This window comes from Eretmochelys imbricata, chromosome 1, assembly GCF_965152235.1.
Source record: "Eretmochelys imbricata isolate rEreImb1 chromosome 1, rEreImb1.hap1, whole genome shotgun sequence".
NCBI lineage: Eukaryota > Metazoa > Chordata > Testudines > Cheloniidae > Eretmochelys > Eretmochelys imbricata.
Genome location: NC_135572.1, coordinates 162,060,107 through 162,087,121, shown reverse-complemented (window position 1 = coordinate 162,087,121; position 27,015 = coordinate 162,060,107). Strand labels below are relative to the sequence as shown.

Genomic DNA, 27,015 nt, shown 5'->3' with positions numbered 1-27,015 from the left:
AAGATTCGTTTGGCAAAATGGGTGGCAGGTTTTAAAGTGGGCCACAGCCCAAAAGGAAATGAGCTGAGGCTGCATGCCGCACTTGCTAAGAACTTTTCTTGCTATTAGTTCAAAATGATATTGTGAAATTTAGTCTCTTGACCAAAATAGCTGCACTTACCCTATACACAGATATCATTCTAGTCTTACAATCCTATTCTTTCTGAGCATCTATACTGCATCGTTGGAAACAACAGGTAGCTTCAACAACCTAAATACCATGTCTTGAAGAACTGTGTTTTATCAAAGCTACTCATCTCAATATGGAATTACAGTTTGTATGTGAATGCAGTTTGAGGCCTTGTGTTTTTGAATTTGCAATTTATTTACCCAGGAAATCTCAAAACAAAGACATCATGTGATTTCTTTTATCTTATTTAAGATTCCAGTGAAGCTGATTAAGCGAGGAGGGGTTCCAGAGACATGCTCAAAGTTACATAAGATTGCAAACATTAACAACTGTTCTTCCCACCACTTAACCATAACCTACGACCACTTATTATATCCACAATGGGTGGGACCCACAAAGGGACTTAGGGGCTGCAATGCTGAGCATCATGGTGCCTACTTGTAGGTGACTAGAAAATCACAGGAACAACATTGTGATCCACAAAGCCTGAGTTAGGTGCGTAGGGTCCCTATACAGTAAATGAGGAAAGATAGGTGCCTTAGAACGTGATCTGCAAAAGCCAGTATGCTAGGTGGGGGCTGCCTAAGGTAGCCAATATAGATGTTGATGAGAGGGGTGTGAGCTAAGCCCTGCCCCTCTCTCAGAGATATGTTTCTAAGTGTGGGCTGCAGCGAGGTGCCTAGCTCTGCTTAGTGATACACAAATGGAAACCAGCTTGGAGTCAGGCAGGTTAGGTGCCTCAGCAGTTTCTTGTAGGAATGGGTTAGATGCCTGCCTCACGCTGCACAAAATGGCCGGAGGAGGCATAGGTGGCGGTGCCTACCTTATAACTTTTAGCCTAATGACTATTTAGGTATTTATCCAAAGTGAAACAGTCATTAGGCCAGAGAGAGAGAGAGAGAGAATGACTCTGTAGTCCAGTAGTTAGGGCACCCATCTGAGAGATGGGAGACCTGGGGGCCAATCCCCCTTGGTGCAATCACTCTTTCATTATTTATGGAACAGCTTCAACAGGGGAAATGGAGAGAGCCCTGGAACAGATCATCTCATAGCTTAGTGGTTAGAGCACCTGCCTGAGAGAAGGAAGACCCAGGTTCAAATTCTTTCTCCCCTTCGGGCACAGAGGGGAGGAATTGAACCTGGTCTCCCCCATCCCTGGGGAGTGAGGTGAGCACCTCCCTCTGTGGTCAAATTTTGAATTGGACTGGATCTGGTAAGGGGCCTCTGAGCATGCCTCCTGGATTGGGGATCCTTAGGCGGCTGTCTATTTTCCCCAGTTCATGACCATTCTGGGGCTTAGGTTGGAGATGTGTGTCCAGACACCTAGAGGGAGACAGCAGTGCACTTGCCCGGGGCAGAAACACAGATGCCAAGGGAAATTTTACCCTGAAAAATTAGGCGCCGAGTGAATTTAGGCACATACAAGGTTTGGTGGGAGTTTTGTGGATTGCAGTGGAGCTACAGCTGGGACACAGGTACCATCCTAGACCAGCAATGGGGGAATCACACACAACACCTGCAAAGGAGGTGTAGAAATGGCCCTGAAGCATTCTCTAAAACCAGAATGAATTTTTTAAGTGGGCCCACTGTATATGTGCAATATGACTGCCTGTCATGATAGCTTTTACAGTATATAGCCTAACATGCCCTCTCACAATAGTTTGTAATCAGTATCTTAATTTGTACTTAAGTACATTTTAACTTTGTCTTTGGCTCTGATCAAATGAATATCAAGTCCAATGCTATAACAGTAAAGATCTGATTCAGCCACAAACACAATTAAGTCCCAATAGGACTTCAGCACATGCATCAAGTCAAACAAATGCTTAATAGTTCTGTGGGTATAGATTTATGCATGTGTTTAACTTTAAGCAATACTTTGTTGAATCAGGGCCTCAGTTCAGTACAAACATTTTTTTTAAATGTAACCAGAGTACAGTTAGAGGGTTATCTAAAGGATACAACTGGGTGAGATCAGGTATTACATATATGACTAATTAAAGAGATCTGGCTTGTAATATATTGTAGCATACATGTAAAAGAAAGAAAATGTAGGTGTAGATGATCACTGCACCAAGAAATGGATACGAGTAAACCTCAGCAAGCTGTGCATATTTGTATCCATAGCAGACGTAGACAAGCATAGATTAGTTGAGCTTCTGATGCTTGATATAGTCAGTTCAATTCGAAGAATTGTCTGCAATTCTGCTTCAGAACGTCTTACCATTGCACCATCACTAACCTCTACAGTCAACAGAAATGCCCAGAGCATTTAGATATTTATATTAGAGTAGGGAACATTAATGGTGCTTCTTCCCCCCCCCAACCCCCCACAACTCAGGGCACAATGGAGACATTAGAAATGTAGTAAAACTAGATGACTAATAGTCATTTGTATGTGAAATGAAGCAGTATTCATACAAAGCTTAAGATACTTCAAAAGAAAATACTCTGATTTGTTTATCTTCCACTTGTTTTTATAAATGCCACAGAAAATATTGCATGTTTTACATTAAAACATACATCTGGGAGGAATGCAATCAGTTGCTCTTTTATTGTTTCCCCAAACAAACCCATTTCCTACAAGCTGTTCCCATATCTTTTGTGCCATATCCAACTTCCCAGAAAAACAGCAGGAAAACAAAGTGTGAACTCAAAACAACCCATTTCCACAGAACAATGCACTATACCAAGAAGAGAGGGGGAAAATAAAACAAAAACAAAGCAAAACAAAAAACCCGCTGTTTTGGTACCGCCAAGGGACTTGAAGAAAAAAGGAAGGAGGAACTTTAAAAGTCACAAAGAGGAAGAGTTGTGCAATTGCAACTATGCAGTAAGCATATTGCCAACTATTTCAAAGGATTTGAGGTTTCAAAATCATCCAGAAGCTTAACTGATTTTCACCTTGGGTTTTAAGGTTCCAGGAACACCTTTATATGTCCAAGAGCCAGAAACGGCTGTATCATTTTATACAATGTACAAGTCATGATTTCAATTGCTTCAGTAATGAATGTAAACAAATGCAGTTTATGCTTCCAGCAAAAATAGAAGTTCATAACATAAAGTACGGCAAACGACACACATTATTCTATAAGAAGAATACAGAACATTTAATTAATTTAATTTATTTCCTGGATGAACTGTGCAATCTTTGAAGTTCATGAGACCCATTTAAACCAGGAAAACCCAAGCACTGAGCTCCTGCAGGTATTCTGCACATAGATCATGGAGACACATCTGATAAAAGCCAGTGAGAAATGTCAGTGTTGTTTCTAACTCCTATTTCCATATCTGGGTTGTCAAGGACATAAAAACAGAAAATAAGGAACAGAATTAAGTGACAAAGTATTTTAGGTGCCCTACCCAAAATAATGTTGCAAGTCAGAAGACTCCATTTTTAGAACAAACTTGGCAACCAGTGCCAGCACTAGGCATAAGCAGACTAAGCAATTGCTTAGGGCCCTGAGCAGCTCAAAGGGGCCCCCTATTCGCTTTTTAGTATGTGTTGTGCGGGGGAGAGCACAGAAATATTCCTGCTTAGGGACCCCAATGGGTTAGCACTGCCTTTGTTGGCAACTATAATACACTTTCCCCATTAATTAATCTGTATAATCTGATAAAGGACTTGAAGTTGAGCCCATTCTGTTCTTTCAGTTAAGAAATGTGGTTGATATTTGTTTTCTATAGATAGAAGATGTAACACAGATTTTGTAATCATTTGCAATGAAAACCTGTTGTCTAAAATAATACCATGAATTAATGCTAGCTTGATATGTATGTGAAATATGTACTCTATGGGGAAGGTGATACAGGAATTCACCCAGGGTATATGTTGACTTCTCACTGTGGACTTTTTAACAGCATGGGTGTTGTATCTAGAAAGAGGCTTTCCTCCTTCTCTTATTATTAATCATGATTATTATAATAGTGTCTAGAGACCAACCAAGAATGCGGACACATTGTGGTGGGCACTGTACAAACACAGAGTAGCAAACAGTCCCTGCCCCAAAAAGCTTACAATTGAAATAGACAAGGCAGACACAGGGTAGGGGAAGGAGTCTACCACACAAGCAGAGAGAACAATGTGATGCCAGCAAATGGCACATTAGTTTTAATTTTTGTCTTTTTAAGTGGATTTAGTTTGGAGGGGATCAGTTAACTGGAAAGAAAAAGGAAGGAAAAGGGGACATTGAAGGGAAAGGGGTGAGGGAGGCAAGTCATAGGAGAAGAGGGTAAGACGGGCAGGCATGGAGAGAAGCTGAGGTGGAAAGACCGTGGGTACATCTACACTGGAAAAAAAGACCTGCTGCATGGCCATGGCTGGCCAGGGTCAGTTGACTCGGGCTTGCAGGGCTCAGGCTGTGGGGCTAAAAATTGCTGTGTAGATGTTTGGGCTCAGGCTAGAGCCTGAGCTCTGAGACCCTCCCCCATTCTGGGATCCCAGAGTCCAGGTTCCAGCCTGAGCCCGAATTGCTACCCCACAATTAAACAACCCTGTAGCCTGAGCACCACAAGCCTGAGTCAGCTAACATGGGCCAGCCTTGATGTTTAATTGGGAAAGAACTGGATCAAACAGTCAATCAGTACAGGGCGGAAAAGGTCATCTCAAAACTGCAGAAAGTTCTCTGAATCTGAATGTCTGAAGCTCCCTGCTTTGGCTGCTTCTGCAGCCACTCCTACTGGCTGGAGCCGCTGGCTTGTTCTTCTCTGCATTTGCTCCCAAGGCCACAGGGCAGGGCACAGGGAAGGTACCTCCTCCTTCCTGAGCAGCCTGCAGCTGGCCAACACCACCTTAAAAATGGCTGATGCTATTTGGTGGGAAGGGTATGTCTGGTTAGAGCAGCTGGGCGATGCATTAATTCAATACATGCCATTGGCAGTTACTCCTTATAGCACTCTTCCTATGGAATCCCGCACTGAGATTAAAGCTCCCCTCCCCTAGCAGAGATTGCAAAGAAGTGCAGGTGGCAGCATCCTGGCCTGCACTTCCTGGAGTGAATTTCCCAGGGAGCACATCTATAAAAGTTAAGATGTTTCTACACTTCACCTGAAAGAATCCCCATCTTTTAGTGTTACTGCTGACTTGACTTCTTAGAAAGTAATGAACCAACCAACACTGAAAGCAAACCAAAGGCTATTAGTCAATGAAAGCTAGAATGTTTTTGTTTGTTCGTTTGTTTGAACTACATTTCTTTCCCATGACAGCCTGAAGGTTGCAATTTCACAGTGTGAATTTTTAGCAGGAGTTTTCACCATATAGTAAACAATTCATTTGGAACAGGTCAGAGGTATCTGTAGGTGCTTAACAAGTTTGCAATCAAGCCACCACTTATATATGCCTAAATATGAATTTAGGTGCCTAGCGTTAGGTACCCAAGTTTGAACTAAGCATCAGGCATAGGCCTAAATTCATTAGGGCTATATACTGTAGAACATTTGGTGATAAGTAACTACTGGTGATATAAATATAAAGGATTACAGGCCAATCCTGCTCCTATTAAAGTCAATGACAAAACTCACACTGACATCAGTGAGACAGAATTGGACCGTCTGGGTGTCTTTTAAACACCTGAAAGCCATCTGAAGCTTTGGACCCAAACACATCTCCTGTAAAACTGTAAAAAAAGAGTATTGCCTTCAGAACAAGCTATTTTGTGAGACAGAGGCAATTAGATCTGATGCTTCAGTGAGACAACTGATCACTTTGGGTTCACAAGGATAATTTTGCTTCCTCACATAGAGAACTGCACCACTGCCCACATACATTATAGACCTGTCACGTTCCTCTGAAGCATCAGGCAAAGGTCACTATTGAAGGCAAGACGCTGAACTTGGGAGTGCAACTCCTGTTGTTGGTTAGTTGTCACTGGAATAAAGAAATTTGCCTTAGCTACAATGTGCTGTAGCTCCCATTACAACGTTAAACATTTTGGTCTCAAGGATGTCTACGTATGCCACTTACTTAATTTCTGCCATGCCTTGCTGTGTTTGTGCTTTCTCTTACAACCATTTTGCACGTTTCATGTACTACATGCTAGCAGAAAACTTACATACACAAATACATATACTATAAAATTAATAATCTGAAAATCAAGTCCTGGGTTCTGCGTTTCGCCAGCTACAATTCAAGGCATCACTAACACCAAATGCTCTGATTAGATGTTAGCGCTGAAATCAACTCTTGCAAAGAAAAGCATATTGCTGATCTCAAAACTTGGCAGTTAAAACATCTTCCATTTTGCCTTTAACACTTACTCTTGTGAGTATTTGTATTGACATTAATGGGACTATTCTCATAAATAATTATTAATAATCCTCTGTATTTGTATGCTTCTCAAAACACTTAATAAATTAAACTTCATGATGGTCTGTAAAGTACCAGTATCTGAGTATTATTGTACCTATTTTTACAGATGGGGTAAAGTACAGAGAAGTTGATGCTTACACTGACTTCAGTGGAAGCTGTGTATGTTCAGTACTTCTGAAAGTCAGGCAGTAGATGTCTCAGGTTGAGCACTCAAAATTAGTGGACACTTGAAAATTCAAACCTTGGTGACTTGCCCATGGTCAAACAGTGAATCTGTGATAAATCTGTGAATATATTCCAGGAATCCTGACATCTAGTCCTCTGCTCCAACTACTAAACCTGTATTTAGATAACCTATTTTGACTCATGAATTTAAAAAAAAAAAATCTACCTGCCTCTATTGCATTACATAACCTATTAATTAAAATACAAAATGTTCCATGTTCCTGCCCAAATTAATTGCCAACAGTTATATGAATTCATCTCTAAACAAAAATATACAAAGGTTAAAAGACAACTAATAAGTAGCAGGTTAATGAGTTAAAATATTGAAAGATGTTTTGGGTGTTTGATCTATTTTTCTTTTGGCATTACCATTGCTCGGGTGGGTGGGGGGAAAGAGACCTAGCTTAGTAAACAAGCTCCTCTAAAAAAATATGTCACCTAGATCCTAATCCTAGATCTAAGGTAAAGCTAGGTAAACTGTGTTATTGTGTATATGTCGGGAGCAGTGGGGGATGGTTAGAGGGACTGATTGTGTAAGACCAGTATAGTCCAGGGTAAAGCTAGGTAAACTGTGTTATTGTGTATATGTCGGGAGCAGTGGGGGATGGTTAGAGGGACTGATTGTGTAAGACCAGTATAGTCCTGCAGAGGCAAGTATTAAGAAGCCCAGAGAGGCTAAAGGGAAATGGAGATTGCAGAGACAGAAAGCAGCTAAGGAAAGAGGTGAATTGAGAAAGAATCTGAGTAATTTGGGTGAGACAGGAGACAGAGGTGGCAAAATCAAGTTCTAGAAGAGATCAGAGTGATTTGGAGAGGCCCCAGAAGGTGATTAGAGCGCAGGCTGAAATCTGTGAGACTGGAAAGTCCCAGTAGGGAACAGGATATTAGAAAGACCCTGAGAGTGAAGAAAGGAGATCAGAGGGGACTGTAGAGAGAGAGAGAGAGTCACGGTACTATCTAAGTGGATTTTGGTGCATTGGAGATATTCAGAGCAAGCCAGGGAAAGGAAAAAGGAATTATATGAGAGTCTATTTGTTAGTACATATTGCAAAAACTCAGCATGCAAACAGAAAGCTTGCAAACCATAACCACCTTCCTCTGCTGCTCCCTAAAGTTTCTTGGAGAGGTTTATAAGTTTACAGGCTTCTGCATTAAAGTTCCCTTGGGCTCCAAAAAAATTATGGAATTGGCATTTGGTATTTTAGAGTAGTATTGCATAACAGAGTAGACTAGACTTGATATGGTTTTAATTTCCACACTGCACTACTAGAGAAGATAAAGCATGAGAAAAATACAAGTAATTTGTGAAATAAATTCTTCAGCTCAGATTTCTTCTGCTCTTCAGATAGACCAGGAAATCACAGTGCCGTCTCTACTAAACCAGTTATATTAAGAAATGTCCTTGTTATGATATGTGAATCTCTGTTCTACTGGCACTTGTATGAAATGATCCGTCTAGTACAAAAATGGGAACTGAAATGGTGTGTTCAGGGAACACAGCATACATTAAAATCCATGAAATTAGGACTCATTCTGTGTCTTTTGTTGAAGTTTAAAAAATCTGTCAGAAACCACATCCAGAGAATAATAATATGTAACTGATCTTCATACAAATATGTTTAGCATACACCAGGTTTAAGTACTATATTGTTAAGAAGACTCTGAAAATGTGAATGTGAGATATTAGACCAGATTGTGCCTGGCTGTTCCACAGCTGGGTAAGGGTGGGTGCAAGAAACCTTCATATGCCCTCCTGGGCAGCATCTGGGCACAACTGCAGGTCCTATACTCCTAGGGATACAAGCACTACTCCCTCTGCTCATCTGCTGGGGCTCAAGACACCCCAAAGCAGGGAGGGTGGCACTGGAAGGAGGCAGGGCCATAGCTCTAATCCTCACATACAGGCCAATGAATCAAGGGGGAGTGGCAACAAACATACTCCTGCATGCTAGTGGGCTCCCCTAGTGCTGTGGTGGCCCCATCCCACCCTCAGTGCAGGACGATGATTAAGCAAATAAGACTCACTCTATGAGACAAATCTTTTTTAAATGGAGACTCAAGGTCTACCCAGCTGCACACACAAACACAATCACAAATTGCTAGTTAGGTGCTTGACCGTTGGTTTGCTCATGGATTTGCCCGATTTACATTGATAATCGTGAATCACAGGCATAATTTGCGTGGCTCCTATTTGCTTGTGAATATACACCTTTTGAAAATTTAGCCCTCTATTTTCTCTATGTCTGTTAATAGATAGGGCTAGATTCTCATACACACTGGTCCCATTACAGCAGTCTGGCAGCATAAACACGTCTTAGAGTGGGTGAGACTGCAATTTACACTCACTTTAGTGTAAATGAGAATTCAGGATTCAGGCTATAGTATCTTCTTTCCCCTTTTAGATGTCTGCTCTGTGTTAGGGTGATAATTTCAGGTAATTTTTTCTGCAAAAACGTCCAAATCCTTTCCCCCCCTTCAACATGGGGATGATTCATTCCTTCTCCCAAAAATTCCCTTGCTAGGTTCTTTGCTCCCTGAATAATCGCTCCGTGTTTAACACCACTGTACTGAATTTATCAGTGATCACTCCTGTCACCTGAGCAATCTTTTACACATCTTTTTTAAACAAGTTATGTTGTTCCTCTTCCTGCTTAGTCTTGAGTTCTAGTGTTATCTACAAACTTGGACATTTCATTTTCAATACGATCCAAATTCTATTTTCTATATCCTACTCTATTCTATAACAAAGGTCTTAAGAGGCTTATTCCTAGGAAACCTGACATCCAACTTGCTAAGTTTCCACATACGGCTATTTTTTGACTCCTGCTATAGACACTGCATTGTAGCCAACTCTCACGATTTTATGTCTCACAATATTTGGTGTTTTTCTTAAAGCCTAAGTTTCTAGAGTCAACTGAATACACGAAGCTTCATCCGATGAAGTGGGTATTCACCCACGAAAGCTTATGCTCCAATACGTCTGTTAGTCTATAAGGTACCACAGGACTTTTTGCTGCTGAATACACGAGAATCTCAGCTTTTACTTCAAAACAGCCCCAGAAAGCAAAGGTACTTTGAATGGAACCGAGTATGGTATATACTCCAAAAAGTTTACTCATAGTATGTGATGACTGTTCTCAGAAAAGTAAAGTGAATCTGGAGGTTACCATGATGTATAATCCAGGTAGCTTGGAAAGGACCTAGGCACCATTATGAAGCATGGGGACTGAAAAATTAAATGTCTGTGACTTGAATATAATTTTATAGATGATATTATATTTAAAAAGGTATTTAACATCTATAAACACATATTCAAAAGGGAAGGGTCTATACCTGCCCAATCTCCAGCCTACTTGCCAGCTCCGCAGTTTCAGAATTTATAGCCTATTGCTTGTCCCTGCTTCAATCCTGATCAAAATCAGGCCACTTATCAAGGTGCCTAAATATGGCTTTAAGAACCTAACTTCAGGCTCCTATTTTTGAAAATATTGGCTACTGTTTTTAAATACATCCTAACCACCTTGAATTCTCAGGCAAGCAACTCTTAAAATACAGTTAGAGATGGAGAGGTTTATCAGCCACTTTTCTTACCTTAATAGAACCAGAGATGGCCCCAACCTGTAAAAGTTGGACCTGGATCTAAGCTTCTGCAGAGTTAAACTCAGGCCCATATTTAATTTCAGCCTGGCAGTTATAAAAAATAAATGCTTGAAAGCCTAGAGATTCTAAATTAAGGTTAAATTTGTGGGGAAAAAAATCCCAAATGTTTGAAACTCGAAATACAGGGTTAAGATTCCACAAATAAACTTAACTCCATATCGATACCAGATAAACCTATACAACCACACTTTGTACCCTTTTATCAATTTCTGTATGAGCCATATGCTCCCACTTTAATAGCCCATGCTTTTCCTAATCATTGCAGCTGGTTAAAACCAATAATCAAACCTTCTTTGGATGAAAACTGGCTTTTCAACAAAATGGAAATTTTTGTGAAGAAAATTCTGATTTTGTTTAGCTTTTTTAAGGGAAAAGAACATTTCTGACAAGCTCTACTAATACCATGTGAACTACAACCTCACTGCACAGGAGCCCTACCTTCTAGGAATGAGCCATTTAGAGTTCATCATCTTGCTTCTTACCTACCAGACACAAGGCAGGTCTACACTAGAAGTGCTACATCGGCATAGCTGCTCTGCTGTAGCGCATCTGGTGAAGACACTCTATTCCAACGAGAGAGTGCTCTCCTGTTGGTATAATTACTCCACCTCTGCAAGCAGCGGAAGCTATGATGGCAGGAGAGCATCTCCTGCCGACATAGCGCCGATGTGGACAGTGCTTAGGTCGCTGTAACTTCTGTCGCTCAGGGGTGTGTTTTTTACACACTTCTGAGTGACATAAATTAGATTGATTTAAGTGATAGTGTAGACCTGCCCACAGATCAACGACCAAACCCTCCCACTCCAGTTAGGAGACAACACTTTTTTCATATCTCACCATGTACGTATGATCCGCAACCACCTGTACTAGCTAACATTCCACTACCTTTTTCATACACATTACAGACACCACTGTACTTAAAAGTGTACAAGTAGTGTTTGTCTTGTTAGGTCGATAAAAATATTTAGGGAGCAAAACCTCTTGTTTAAATTCCATAGGCTTTAATACAGCAAATCATGGGAAGCATGTAGTTAACTTTAGGCATCAAGAGGACCATTTAAATTTTAAGCATATGCTTAAGTGTTTTGCTGGATCAGAACTATAATGCCCATGCACTCACAAGTCTCCCTCCTTAGACCCTCCTCAGAGCTCTCGTTTTAGCTGGATCTACAGCCTTGAATGACCCAAAGCACTAGGAGTCTGATTCAAAGCCCATTGTAGTCAATGGAAAGACTCAGCACCTTAAATGGACAGGGATTTTGCTGATCAGAAGCCAGGACAGGAAGCTCTGAGGAAACATAAGAACTACCCTGTTTGTTGGTTTGAATATTTGTTTTTTGTTTTGGAATTTACTGATTGTAAATCTGCAAGGAAGAAACTTTGTAACCAGAGACTTTGCCAAGTTGTGTTATTTTGGTTATATCAGAACTCCTGAAATAAACCCAAACTCCAGAGAGTTTTCTGTGTTTAGATCTGTGCCTCCTGTGAACTCACTCACTCTGTCTAGCTGCTCAGAACCTCGCTGAGTTTCCCACACCGTTACAATGCTGGATAAAATGGAGATTTGGTTACGTGTCCAAGGCTACATTATGGGCCTGATTCTCCTCTAACATCCATTTTACACCACTGTAGCCACTTTCACTTCAATGGATTTAATTCTAATTTAGACCAGCATGAGGGAGTGGAAAATCTGATTCAATGAGTTCAGTTGGCAGAGTCAGAAATAGATTCCCAGAATTTCTGATTTTGAGTTCCGTACTCTCACCACTGCGCCACATTGCCTCCTGCTTAAACAAATATTGATTGAACCACTCAAACCTATCATTTGTTTTCTTAAAGAAAAGGGTCTGATTAATCTTATTTTGAAGTCATCTTTATAGAGTACAGTAGCACACCACAGACAATACACAACTCAGAAATATCAAATTGTTCATCTGAAATGTCAACAAAGAGATACAGTTGGGAACTTAAAAAAATCATACATTTAGAAAAGGCCTGACATGCAAAAAGGGGCCTCTGGATGAATCAGCTAGTGTTTGTGTTCATTAAGAGCATCACTTCAAATACTCCTGATTGTTTCAGTTGTTTATGAATCTCGACCTTCGTAAGGCACGAAAATGTGCTGTCCCCTAAAGATGTTCCCTGCCGATATGACACACACTTTGTATTGTTTTGCTGCACACAAGCATTAATATCCCAGAGGTAATCCACCCTTCTTTTAACGGCTGATGACAGGTCCAATGGCTGAGCAAAAATCAGTTGAAGGAAAAGGAAGTCTTGTCGGAAATGAGATTAATCTTGTAACGAGTGTTCAGCCCTGATAACCCATCTGTGCAGAGAACTGCTTTAACTGGAGAGCAATTAACCTTCACCTGACAAGCTCTATCCAACCGTTATAAACAGCATTAAAGGCACAGGATCCCCTTTTCTTTCTGTGTAGACTAAATAATCAGGTTTTTCATTCCATGAAAACTGTATGTGCAACAGTACACCCATGCCAAATCTCAGGAAAAATTATGAAATGGTGGTGGGCTTATGGATTCGCTGTGAACTGTATCTTTGACCTTTGCCTTAGGTGGCTGATCTAGTTAGCAAAAAGAAATCATTCTGACCACTTCCAGCAGCTATTGTACCAAGGGAATATCCTACATATAAGTTATCAGCGAAGTTGGTGTGAGTATATCAAAGATTAACAATAACAAAAATCTTTGCAAGTTGACGAGAGTTAGCTCAGTCTGCTTATGTTAAATCCCTTTTAGTTTAACAATCCTGGCAGGATGGATTGTGTCATTGTACGACCGTTGTGCTCCTCAAGGCTCACATTTAGAAACAACTAGTTTTTTGCCCTGCGGACTGGTGGAGTTTAGGTATGCTCCAGAAGTTAGCAGGTTTGAGGTTAATGTAACTGTGAAGATTGCTCAGTACATGACTGCCTTCTTCTGCCAGATAATACCAACGGATTCGTTGGAGCACAAGTTATGTTTGAAAGTGTCTATAAGTCTAACTCTAAGAGCTGGAGTTAAAATGCCACGGTCTTTTAAAAAGTAATATTAGTTTAAATAACTGTCCTTCTAAACATGACATCCATCATCATGGTAGCAGATTAGGGGTAACAGAACTTGGGTCTATTTTTCAAAGACAGGGCCACAATGTATATGATATAGATTGAACAAGCTCAGTGGCATAGCACTGCTCAACCCTGTAGGCAAAGGCTAAAATACTGGTCTCAGTTATACTGGCAGTAAACTGGAGTGATTCCTTGGAAGTCAATGAGTTACTGGCTGAACAATTATCAGAATCTGGTCCAAAGACAGGAAGCAGGTTCTAAATCCCAAGGCCCTGAACAATTAACATGAAATCCTTGGCCTGTTGAAATCCATGGCCAAATTTCCATTGACTTCAATATGGCTGGGATAGCATTCTAGGTTTCTAAAAGATTTGTCCAGATTCATGTATCTGAAACTACTTACCTAAATATTACTATTACCATTTGAGTTTTTATGCCTTTGTTTCTCTTTCCCTTGATCCATTTTTCTCTAAAGTCCAGACTTGTACGTCAGTCATTGCCTAATTTGTCTGCCCAGTAAGGCAAAATTTCCATTTCAGTTAGTTCAAATGAGTGTACCTTGCATAGTAGATTACAAGTGCCATCTATAACTGAGTAATGTATCCAGAATGTGCCCTAAGCTACATACTGGACACGCCTGTGTTAGCTCTGGTTATAGGTATTAACTGGGTGGCAGAAGCACATAAATAGGGAAGGTAGGGAGTATCCTTTCCAAGTCTCCTCAGTTCCTCATTCAGTCTACCTGGCCTGCCACCAAACCACCCATCCCAATGCATAGATCCCCCGCTCTACAGAGGGCATTCCATGTGGCTGCTCCCTTCCCATTTCCACATGGGCAGGGAAGAGCCTTTGATCAATACAGAACCCATGAGAATAGATGTTCATGTAAGAAATGAGTACATAGAATCGTAGACATCAAGGAAGGAAAAGATTCTTCTAGTCCATCTCGCCACCAATGAAAGATTGTTCCTACAGTATACTTTCATAACTTTGTCCACATGTTTTTAAAGATTCAAGATCTCTAACCCATGAGGTTACGAAACAGAATAAAACGCAGTCTTGGTATTACTACTACCACAGCACATGGGCGGGGGTGGGGGGAGGTTTCAAAGAATGCCAGAGTACTTTACAAACATAGCATAACATACAGGGCCACCAATGCGATAAGACAGAATCTGTAGTCGAATGCAGTAACGGCCGATCCCTGGTCTTTACGTAAACCAATCTGGTGCACTGTGGTTTAAATTGAAACAGTGATAGCTAGAGAATTCCCATTATATTGAACACTTAGTGGTTAGTTCCTTTTAATGAATTAGATATTAGCAGATAGGAAGTTCCTATTGAAAGCATTTCCTGTATTGGTACTCCCTGATTTGGCAAGTTATCAGGGTAGGAAATGAACACAGGAAGTATCTGTCTACAGACCTTTTATCATCAAGGTAATTGCTGTGGCAGCATTTTAATGTTTATCAAGGTAATAAACATATAGTCTAAAAAAAGATGTTTTTCAGCTCTAAAGAACAAGGCTTCAAAAAAAATCTTATGTGATATCACTGTATTTAATCATAAACTTCAAAATAGCGCTCAAATACCATCATCTGTTCCCTTTCAACAAAATTGCAAATGGGGATTAAAGTGAGAAATTTCCTTTTTCTAGTGGGAGTGTGGTTTCTAGGGGGAGTGCACTAATGATTAGGGAAGAGGACTGGAATCAGAACTCTTGGGTTCTCTTCAGAGCTCTGGGGCTGACTCTCTCATTCTCTCTCTCTCACGGTTGTAAAGTCCTTTACGGCCACATTTTCAGGTGATACCTTCTCAAATAATCATTCTCCCTCCTTGGAATTTACACACTCCAAATACTTGTAATTTATCATCTCTCTCTTAATCAAGCTATGTACATTCTGCTCTTAATAAACCATTTTTTTTAGCTGGTGTAAATTGGCATAGTTCCATCAAAACCAATGGAGCTACACCAATTTACACCAGTCAAGGGTTGCTGTTCCCATCAATGGAGTTATGCCCTGGATGAACTTAACCCATTATATCTACTGCATTCTCTTCAGCCACTGATTTTCAAATTCTATTTAAAAAACAATTTAACTTGTCTGGCACAATGCATTCTTTAGACACTGCTTAGTGCCCAGGGTTCTTGTAATCTTTAGATGTTTAATGATGTTGTTTTTATGTTAATATTTGTTCCATTATTTTACTAGTGAGAGAAGTGAGACTTGTAGGATGATCATTTCCACAGTGTCTTTCACCTCTAGGTCACTAGTTCAAACTAAGCACAGGCGAGCAGATTGAAAATCATTACCAATATCTATATCATGATCTTCGTAAAATAAGTTATTGTTCTCATTTCTGTTCCTAATGGGATTGGTATCCACATAACAAAAACTGTCAGCACTGTTCTCAAGGGAGCCATGCATGCCAGGGGAGAGAGAACATGGAAAGCAGTATGAAGAGTCTGCCCCTTGTGTGATGGGAATTTCCTCTTACTATTGATATCCAAGACAAATCTCACCAAATATCCTGCAGCCTCTATTTCCCCACACACCCTGATGGGTATTACTATGGGACTGTACAACTCCCTTAATTACTAAAATAAGGTGGGGGTGAGACAATTATCCAGTCTGAAAACAGTTTATTCTCAATGCTGCAGACTAGGTCCTGACCCCATACACACATATCCCATACTTAGGTATAAGATTCAGCAACTGTACATGTAAACTCCTCATGGCCACTTCTCTGTTCTGTATAGTGATGAGCACACTCAGAGATCAACAAATAATTTAGAAATAAATAACAATAGTAAAATAAGCAGAGTATATGGCAATTTGCTCAGTCCATTAGCATACACCTTGCCAATGCTGACAGTTGAAATAACTGCAGGTATCACTCACCCTATTCCATCACTATCCAGCAAAGGCTATGGGGCTGATCCAAAGCCCATTGGAAAAACTCCCACTAACTTCAATGGGCTTTGGATGAGACCCAGTGTGCCCCACTATTTAATTTTACCTTGCTAAAAATGATAATATAAGTGACGTAAGCCAATATTTTTCCATTTAACTGATTTCCTAAAGGAACCTGCTGTGTTGCTTTAGAAAGCTAAATTATATGGAGTAATCCTTTTTAAATGAATGGTATGATATATTCTTATTGGATTATGAATTTGCCACTTAAAAAATAAAAATTTTTGTTTTGCCTTAACATTTCATTAAAATGCCTCTGCATTTCACAGCAGAAGATCTCCAATGTGTTCAGAATGTTTAATTCTACCAACATTACTGCTTCAAAGGTCTGCTGAAGTCTCATGGAACTTTTTCAAAACCATGCTGTTTAGAGATAGCTTAGCTTCTGTTAAAACCAAACCAAACAAAAAATCCATTAGGTATTTTTCATCCCTTCTTCTTTACTCAAAGAGTCATTTATATGGAAACTGTATCTTTGGATCAAAGTCAGGCTTGACGCAGGCAGGCATAAATCAAGTGGAGTTACAACAGGGCTGAATCTGGTCCTTTTTTGTTGTTGTTTATTTTACAAGATTTAATCTGCTTCGACTTGATGTCATAACTTCATGTTTGTGGCACTATACTTGTTTGTTCTGGAAATAATTGTGGGCCTGATCCTGCAATCCTCATTTGAGCGAAACACCAATTTAAATCAATGACAATTTTGTCTGAATTAAGGAGTACAGTATCAGGCCAAAAGACTTTAAGGCCCTGATTCAGCAAAGCATTTAGCTGTGTGGTTAACTTTATGCAGATGAGTAGTCCCATGGAAGTCAATGTGGCTATTTACTTGCTTATAGTCAAGCACAAGCTTGAATGCTTTGTTGGACTGAATCCAAATGAGAAACAAGCAACAAGAACCAATGAACTTTTAATATTTTGTTTTCATGTAACTAACAGAAATACACAATACTACACAAATGATGTTTGCTGTAAAGTAATCACACCCATCTCTAAGCAGAATATTTCTCAAAGCTTTCCACAAGACGTCAGTCAGCAGGGTTTGAAACTGCCTTCAGTTTTGCGTGGTTTCAAAAATATTTGAAATCAGTATTTTGCCTTTCGAAGGAGGGGAGGGGAGCAACAATGCTATATACAGTAGCTTAGAGTTGAAGACTAAGATTTCTGATGAAAGGTTCTTGTATTGTATATATTGATTTAATCAGTACACCAATGGTCTGCGGAGACCTACAGAATTTGTAACACAAGCCCTGGCAACCTCAAGTATTCCAAATTCTTATATCAAATATGTAGACACTTTATCTCACAAACAATAGCTTCCAAGTCAAACCACACAAAGGAAACTAGTCATAAGAAGGAGACTGCAAATATTTTTAGAGGTAGATTAGCTTAAGAGAACTGACCACATATGTAATTGATAAGCCATTATAAAATGTAGATTATTAATTACTCAATAGCTTTTTATTATTCAAAATAACTGTAATTGCACTGGCAGGCAAGGACAACAAAATAAGCAGGCCTGCTGTAGGTTGTGGAATTCAAATTCCCGTTGAATGTAGACATTTTTGCATTTGACATTCCTTCCATCACTGAAAGGTGATAGAAAAAAAGAAATTCAAGATAAGTATGTTAATATCAACCACAAGGTGAGACTGGATTATTTTTTCATGTCATTCTGAGAAAGAAAAATAGAAGCCTACAATCAATGGTACTTTATTTATTTTCTAGCCCTCATTTTCTGTACATTGTGTTCTGCATGCACTGCACACATCTTCAGGTTACAATTTGCAGTGGAAGAAAACACTGCTTCTTAGTATTTAATATCCCAATTGTCAGGAGGACTTCTCTGCCTGACGGAGCATTTTATCCTTCAGATGCCAAAAAAGATTTAGCCATTTATATAAATAATGAGAACATCCATAGTTAGACGGGTAACATAAATAAACAAATTAGAAATATAACCCCTCATGCTTCAGGGTTTAAAACAACTACTAAATTATGGGGGTTAGGAAGAAACTTTCTCTGAAGGCAGATTATTCTATACTTTTCTATTACATAGAGTTTCTTGCACTTTCCTCTAAAGCAGCTGATATTAAGCACTGGTGGAGACAACATACTGACCAATATGGATAGCTGGTTTGATCCCGTACGGTTATTCCTCAAGTATAAATGGGGAATAATTTATTCAAAAGCCCAGGATTGCTGGCAAAAAAGCTCATGAATCTATTGAGTTTTGCTAGTTAGTTTGACAGCTCATCCCAGGACATTGTGCTTTCTATGTAATCGGGGGAGAGTTATTATGAGATACTAGAGAGTTAGAATTCATGAGCGCAGCCACATATTAGCTTATTTACAGGATCACAGAGATATCACACTCGTGACATGGGCCCCTGATCCTGGAAACATGCACATACATAGTTAGCTTTAAATATACCAACTAGTCCCAATAAAGTCGATTGGACTACTCCTGTGCTTAAAGTTAAGAGTGTTAAGTGTTTTCAGGATCGGGCCCTTAGGCATTTTAAAGAAAAATGAATCAGTGAATTATACTGAAAGTCCATCTCTCTGTGTGTATAAATCAATAACAATTTCTACTCAGTTATAAATAAAAACAAATATTCTGAGCCAAACTCTCACCTTTGATGAACGTGTAAGGCTTCCATAGAAGTGACTAAAAGCCACATGCATAGATCCAATTTGGACTATTTAGAAGGCTTTCAATCTTTGGCCCAGATCCTCCACTGGTGTAAATCAATGTAGTCCATCAATGGAGGTACACTGATTTACACCAGCTAAGGAGCTGGCTTGTTATTCTGAAATGGCAAAAAAGTGAGAAATTATACAGTTCCTTTTTTCATTTTAAGCCTATAGACAGAAATGTTTATTTCTGATTACTCTGAGTCAAATACTTGCTTCTACTTTACTCTATCTAGAACAGAAGTTGAACCGCTTGGGACTGAAAATGATCTTCATGTTAAATATACTTTCTTAGTTTAGAGTCTAAAACTTTTATAATTTCTCCCCAGTTAATTTATGTTGTGGACAGACATAAATGAAATCCTGGCATCAAAACTAAGGACTTTCCAGCAGAATGGGGCCAAAATCCTACAGGCCTTAATCAGGCAAAACTCCACTGTAGGATTTGGCCCAAAATGCGGTGGCAAAAGCTAATTATTATTTCACTTAGGAGATCTTTGCTCTCTCTACTGAAGCTTCAATTTAAGGAACTGCTGTGTAAAATACAGCTAGTTCTTATCACTGTGCTGGAAGGCAGTAATATAACAGCAACATAATAGTGTTATAATAGTTGTTAACATTGACCTCACTATAAATATACTAACGAAAAATACAGAAATAAAAAAACCCAAAAAATCTTATACTGCATCTAGGCATAGTGTGCCTTCAGTTTTTAAGCAAAATTTCCCACTCACATCAGGGGGACCGTCCTGCTTAAAAGAAATGTCAGTTCACCATTACTAAATGAATACACAGCACTTTCTCTTAGCAGCAAACATGCTGACTCAAAGAACCTCAAAATTTTCATATAGAACCTGATTCTGTAAAGTGCTGAATGTCTCCTGCCAGGTGCTGAGTGCCCATAAATTGCCACTGAAATCAATGGGAGTGCAGCTGTTGCAGAGGGTACTCAGCATATGACATGTATTGGCCCACAATGCAAAGTAGATTCATATTTTGATCTCTGTAGGTAGACTCTTGAAAGCATCCCTCATTACAAAAGGATAAGAACAGACAGCTGTATAAATACAGACACACACATGCATACAATTCAAATAGTCCTCAGGCAAGATTTTCGTATTACAAAATTTTAAACAAAAAGAGCATCAAACACCTAACAAATTCAATCAACAAAGCAGAAGGTATTCAGGAATCAAACATCAGCTTCAATTATTTAGTGGCCTAGCATTGCTGCTGTCCTATATCATTTACTATATCTCCATCATAATTGGAAAAGTATAAAAATACATAATACCTCAAAGCGATTGAATATCTCAGTTCTGTATCTGAAACCTCCCCCCACCCACTAATGCAGAGTCCTTATTGTATGTGTAGTTTTGTACTTCACATAAAACTGGTTTCATTATCACCAGGCATTCAGTTACAGTTAGCTTTCTTCTGCAATTAATCATAGCTATTGCTATATCTGTAACTGCTATCTATTGCAACATAATACAGCAAAAATTAGATAGATTTATTCAGCTATCTGAGCAAAGAAACCTGCAAAACTCAGCAAAGCAGTCTTTTAAACAGCTGTTAAAATAATGCTTACTCATAAAAGTTAGTTATGAACCAATGACAGATTTTTATTGTCCAAAAAATAAAGACAAAAAGCACGCACCAAGCAGAATGCCACCACTATTAAAACAACATTTAAGAAAAATCCTGAACATCAGTATAGAGTTTCCACAAAAATAAATCTGTAACATCTGCATGACTCAAAACAAGAGCTGATGTCTCTTCATTTCCATTTGCAAATGTTTGTGTCCCTGTCAATATGGGAAGCATTTAAAAGTATCCAAAGGTTCAGCATTCTGAGGAACCCTTTTTTCTTTCTTTCAGTGAACAACCTATCCCCTTACGGCAATCCAGATACACATCCAAGTTGTCAGAAATGATACCTACAAGAAAATTTGAAGCTCTCATAAAAGGGCTTTGCATATGCAATCCACAGCACTGAACAGTGAATTTAAAAAACCCAATTTTTTTTCCGAGTTAGAAGTTTTTAAGCCTTGCGGATGGTTGGAGTAGGAAAAAGGAAATTTACTAGGCAGTACAAAGGAAATCTTGTTGTCCTCTATTGTGGCAGTGGGGGTGTTGCCCAATTCTAACTTATCTGTGTTGATAAAGGAAACCAAAGAACATATTATTGAAAAAAGGTCCAATAAAAATGTACCCCTTTCTTACCTTAATAGTGCTTGCCATAATTTGATTAAGATTATTGATCGCTAATAATTGTTAATAATAATTATTGCTTCGCTCTGACCAGAAAGAAGTTTTGATGAGGTTGTTTAGAGCGGATGAGATTGTGCTAACTCTGGGAAATGAAGTCAGCCAATGGCAGGAAGAGGTTTCTATTGGTCCTGGCTACTGCAGCTCGAAGAAACAGGATATTTGGGAGCGAAGAGATAAGAGGTCCTAAAAACAATGTTGTTTTTCTTGATGATATGCAGCTACCAGATTTTTTTTTTTTAAAAAAAAAAGTCAATTGCCTATGACAGCTTAGGCAGGTGTGATCTGATGTGCAGTAAGTGTGACATGCCACTCTGAAGCAGGATGCAGATGTCAGATGAAATGGGCCAAATTCGACAGGGTTTCATACAGGCTATCCCCTGGGGATTTACCGATTCAGGGCCAAAGACAAACCTGGTGTATGCGGGTGCAACTCCATTGACATCAGGGGAGTCTAATCTGTTTACACCATATCTGAATATGTGCATTAATCTCATGCCTAGTTACCTGAGGTACTGTATTGACAGTTTATATCTTGTCTGATCTATTATACTGTTATTTTTAGCTATAAAGCAAATGAACTGGAGCCCATAATTTATTCCCCCTCTCAACTGAGTGTGTACATGATGCTGCTTTGTTCTTAATTATTATTTGTCATATTATCATAATGCGTAGGAGTCCCACGCATGGCCCAGAACCCCTTTGTGCTAGGTGCTGTACAAACACAGAAAAAAAGACAATCCCTGCCCCGAAAGGGTTGCTCATGAGTGCTGAGCTGCTGGCAGTTTTTTTTTTATGGCCTTGGGAAGGATAAAAAGGTTATACAGTATGGACAAAGTCAAAAAGCATGTACACAAACACTCAAACTCAGTGTTCCCACTCTTGTGTTTTTATTGTAAGTCTCAAAACATTTGATGTTTTTGTTAAAGCCTCCGCTCCTGGAGGCAAGAGATGATGTGAAAATCTCAGCTTTCATAAAATAAAAAATAATACCAAAAACAAACAACCCAACAAAAAATAAGCTTCTAGCCTCCATGGTTTAGGAGACAAGCTATAAAATATGGCTCATAAAGGCTCAAAAAACAGAAGGAAAAATAATAAGCACCCAACATAGATTACTTTTAAAACTCATGAATTTTTGAGCCAATCTCATGGTGTTTTGGAGTCCTGACTCATGCTTTCTGAATGCTTGGGATGACAATATTGAACTACGGAAATGTGCAGTTTTTTTTAAAAGTAAAAGCTGAAATTGTTTTGGGGACTATCGTTTTGCCAGTTTTCCCTTTGTTAATGGCATTGGGGGCTGTAGTGTAACAAGGAAACAGATTTCACCTTTCACACAAGGGAAAAAATGCTCTGCCCCGCTGTTGCGGGCATTGTTGCAGATGCAGGCAAAGCAGAAGAACTGGTGTGTAAGGAGGGACAGGATTCTCAAAGATATGGCAGGGAGTTTCTACCAACTATGCGCTATGGAACACAGCTCTGTAGCGTTGACTGCATGTGTTACAAGGGCAGGTTGGTGGCTCTACACTAGTCATTACCCTTGTGGAAGGCGAGCAAAGAGCCCATGGAAGCTACTACAGCCTCACAGCCACTCCATGGGCTGGGAACAGGATTCCTCCTCCCCTGGACATCTCAGATCTCTCCAGTAATTACCCAGGCCGAGTGGTGGGAGCAGGATTTACCCATAAGGCATACTTTAAAGGACTGAATAGATTTCCCAAACAGCTATTTTAAGTTTGAACCAAAAATCTGATGAAACAAGAAACATTCCCACTGTTAGGATGTTAGCTAAGAATGGCCTCAATCTTGCAATAGGCAATCGGCATTGCAGGTTCAGGGCCCAACAGGATAACAATAACTGTACACAGTCTTTTTGCCACCTGAACACATAGTGCCTCTCATAATGGGGCACAGAGCTCTGCTTGGGGCCTCTAGGTGCTACCCCAATTAACAAATAAATAATAATAATAATGTGGTGGCAGGAAAGTAGATTGGAAGCTTCTTGGTCGGTGCACAGAAATATCAGACAGTAGAGAACCAAACAGCCAGTGCCTACGAGCCCATCCTCTCTCACTGCCCCACTACCCTCTCATTTATGAAACAAAGGGAAAGTAAAGCTTTACTGTGTAACTGATAACCATTTGCTTAGTACTGCCCCCTTTGGCATTTTTCACAACACAATACAGCACTAGAGAAGTAAACAAAAGGGGCCAATTCATGGTGCGGGATTTGTTCCAGCCCACACTGTGGGAAGATGGCAGGTGTTCAGGGGAGTAGGAGGGAGTGTTGTCAGGGTGGCTCTGTACCTCAACTAATGCCTGAAGAGCCTCTGGGCTGCCCTAACAAGAGTTAGAGGCTGAACAAGCCTTCATTACTCTCCCTCCCTGATTTGGGCTCTGCACCAGCAGAGGGATAAGTTCTGCCCATAGTTTTAGTTATGATTCCATCTTTCACTCTAAGGGATTCATACAGAGCCCCATATTCCTTCCAGCATTTCCTACCTGGCTTTGATTACTCATTCGCAGACCTCTCCTCTGCTAGACATTAAAAGCGACCTGCAAGCAAGCTGCAACTGTAGACAGGTGACACCAACAGGCTGGTAGATGTGACAAAACGAATGAGGGGATGATTTAATGTTAGTGCAGCATGTCTACTGGTAACATCAGAATAGTTCAGAGTTAGTCTTGTGATAAGATAATGTACTGTCTGCCTATGGTAATTTATATATAGTCCAATTGTACTGCACGGTATCTTTTCACAATCTATGTCAATTTAATTTCATTATTGCGCCTGTGCAGAGTAGGTAAATTGTGGTTACTTTCCAATTTTCGTTATGAACAGTAACATAAGATAAGATAAGTAAGATAAGAAAGCAATTTACAGTAATTGTACTTCAGGGGGATGTTGATTTCCTCCCTTTTCATCTCCAAACAATGAGCAAGACATCCAAAAGATTAGAACCTTTTTGTAGAAATTTTCAAAGCATTGTACAATGCTTGAGGTGGGTGACTTCCCCTCTAATTAACTTCATAACTTAGTTTACGTTTGTGCTCAAAAATATTATGTAGCTTGAAATATCAGTTCCAGCTCTCCAACATGCGTAGAGTCTGAAGAAGTTCCCACACATCCATTTAAAAGCATGTGTCAGTAATAATCCCTCTCCAGCCTACCCTCTTCATTCACCCAAACCTTCTGTTGACTTCAGTTCATTTCAGTGCACAACAGATGAGAGATTAGATCTTACCAAGTTCTACTATTATGTAACATTTGTTATAGAATCCATAGCATGTTAGGAATTTTGCAGATTTAAATCTTCGCCAGAGAATTTACATCTACTTTACAAGCTAATAAGCGCAGGCAGAGCCCTGAGCCTGTGCAGAGCCTTTGACTTCATTAGGGCTCCCCACTGGCACAGAGATCTGCCTGTGTGGATCTGATTGCAGGGTTGGGCATTGGTATTGAACAGGCAGGAAAATATTGGCCCATCAAATCACAGCCCACACAAAACAGAAACAGTATAAACATTTTTATTATTTTTTTTCTGAAATTGTTACGATTAAATAGAAAGTAAGTTATGTTACATTATGTATTATTTATCATTTTCAATAATGGTTCAAATATTTTTGAAATGGCAGCTTTTGTCAATGAATAAAATAAAGACATAAAAAAGTGCTAGATGGGGAAAGACTGCTAGGACCAGCAAATATTCCCACTTCAGATTTCTCTCTTAACCCTGTCTCCCTGGCTTGTCTCTGTGTTTTTCTTTTGAAGTTTTCATTCACATTGAAACCTGCAGCTATAAACCGCAGCGTACCAAAGCACTTAAGCATATGCTTAACTTTAAGCACGTGCCTAAGACTCTTGACCTCAGTGGGATCTGAGCACATGCTTAAAGTTAAGGACGTACGTAAGTGCTTTCCTGAATTGGGATAGACATAAGCATTTGCTTAAATGCTTAGCTGAGTCAGGATCATAGTGAGTAAGCATTGATGCAGTCTTTTTTAAACTTAAACTTCTTATTTATTAGAGGGGACTCAGAGACCTGACTTGACAAAGGCTCTGACCTTGAAAGTTACTCCAGATCCTGGTAAAGCCAGTGGAGCTTTACACATGCCCAGGAATCTAACCATGCAAAGTTATGTGCAAGACTGAGACCAAGATGGGTAAAAAAAATTCCAAAATAGAAATATGTTTCATATCTTACATGTCTCATAACATGGACTGCACATATTTTTAAAACACATCCAACCAGCTGAATAAAGTGTACAGTTAAAACATTCCTAAACTAGGGTTGCCAATCCTCCGGGATTGTCCAGATTAATCTTTAATTAAAGAGTATTTGGTGTGATGAAAACTCCAGGAATATGTACAACCATAACTGGCAACTGTATCCTAAATTGACTGATTTTCACGCTATAGGTAGGATTGTTTCAGACCTTGGATTCTATAAATCATGAATATGAGAGTGTTAGAATGTGGGAAATATATATTTTAACATGAGATGACACACATGTTTTAAATAGATCTGCAATTTGTCTTGTTAAGGCTGCTGTCAGGGAGTTTAACCAGGAATGTTGTCCTGGGCCCAGCCTGACTAGGAGGCCTGAGATGAGCTCTTTTTGCCCTCTTCAGGGAGGCAGTAATACCACAGCACACTTTCCCTTCACACTCGCTGTTCAGCTGTTTAGCAGGGAGTGGGAGTAATGCCCCCATAGATAGCACTGTTTTTATGGTGCTGTTAATTTCTGGATACAGCTTTACCTGTCAGTTTTGCATTTCCACTTTTAGCTGTCTCCAAACTCCACCGTCAACCTAACCCCGCCCCCCGGCCTATTAGATCCCACTCTTACACAACATCTTCCCATTCTCGACTCAGCCTTAATTAATATCTTTTGAGAATGATAGGCATCTGCTCTGTGAATGATACTTATCTAAAAATTCGGTCAGACAGCTGAGACATATTCCATCATGAAAAATATAGACAAAGTCTATGTAATGACTCTATAGTCTGGTGTGCCAAAGGACTAAAGTTTGCAGAAGGTGATACATGATTTGCACAAATTGGTGTAAGGTGGGGTTTTAGTGCTCACAAATCTTCTTACTGGAGTCAGATATCAACACTAAGTAAAGAATCCCTTATCAGCTAATTTAAGGATTTCTTATATATATATATATATATATAAAATTAATCGCGGTTTAAAATGTTAATTGCGATTCATTGCACTGTTAAACAATCGAATACCAATTGAAATTTATTAAATATTTTTGGATGTTTTTCTACATTTTCAACTGTATTGATTTCTATTACAACACAGAATACAAAGTGTGCAGTGTTCACTTTATATTATTTTTATTACAAATATTTGCACTGTAAAAAGATAAACAAAAGAAATAGTATTTTTCAATTCACCTCATACAAATACTGTAGTGTAATCTCTTTATTGCGAAAGTGTAATTTACAAATGTAGATTTTTTTTTTGTCACATAACTGCAAGCAAAACCAAAACTATGTAAAACTTTAGAGCCTAAAAGTACACTCAGTCCTACTTCTTATTCAGCCAATCCCAAAGACAAATAAGTTTGTTTACATTTACGGGAGATACTGCTGCCTGCTTCTTATTTACAGTATCACCTGAAAGTG

At 39.4% G+C, this 27,015-nt stretch overlaps 1 protein-coding gene across 1 annotated transcript in view; it reads right to left on the bottom strand.

The window, feature by feature from the left end:
• Positions 1–21,432, bottom strand: part of ERG (ETS transcription factor ERG) — a 75,217-nt gene extending 53,785 nt beyond the window's left edge. The window contains exon 1 of the mRNA XM_077807243.1: positions 21,327–21,432. Coding sequence (XP_077663369.1) covers positions 21,327–21,344 — 18 coding nt within the window. The 5' untranslated portion in view covers positions 21,345–21,432. The remainder of the gene's footprint in view (positions 1–21,326) is intronic.
• Positions 21,433–27,015: the final 5,583 nt, after the last annotated feature.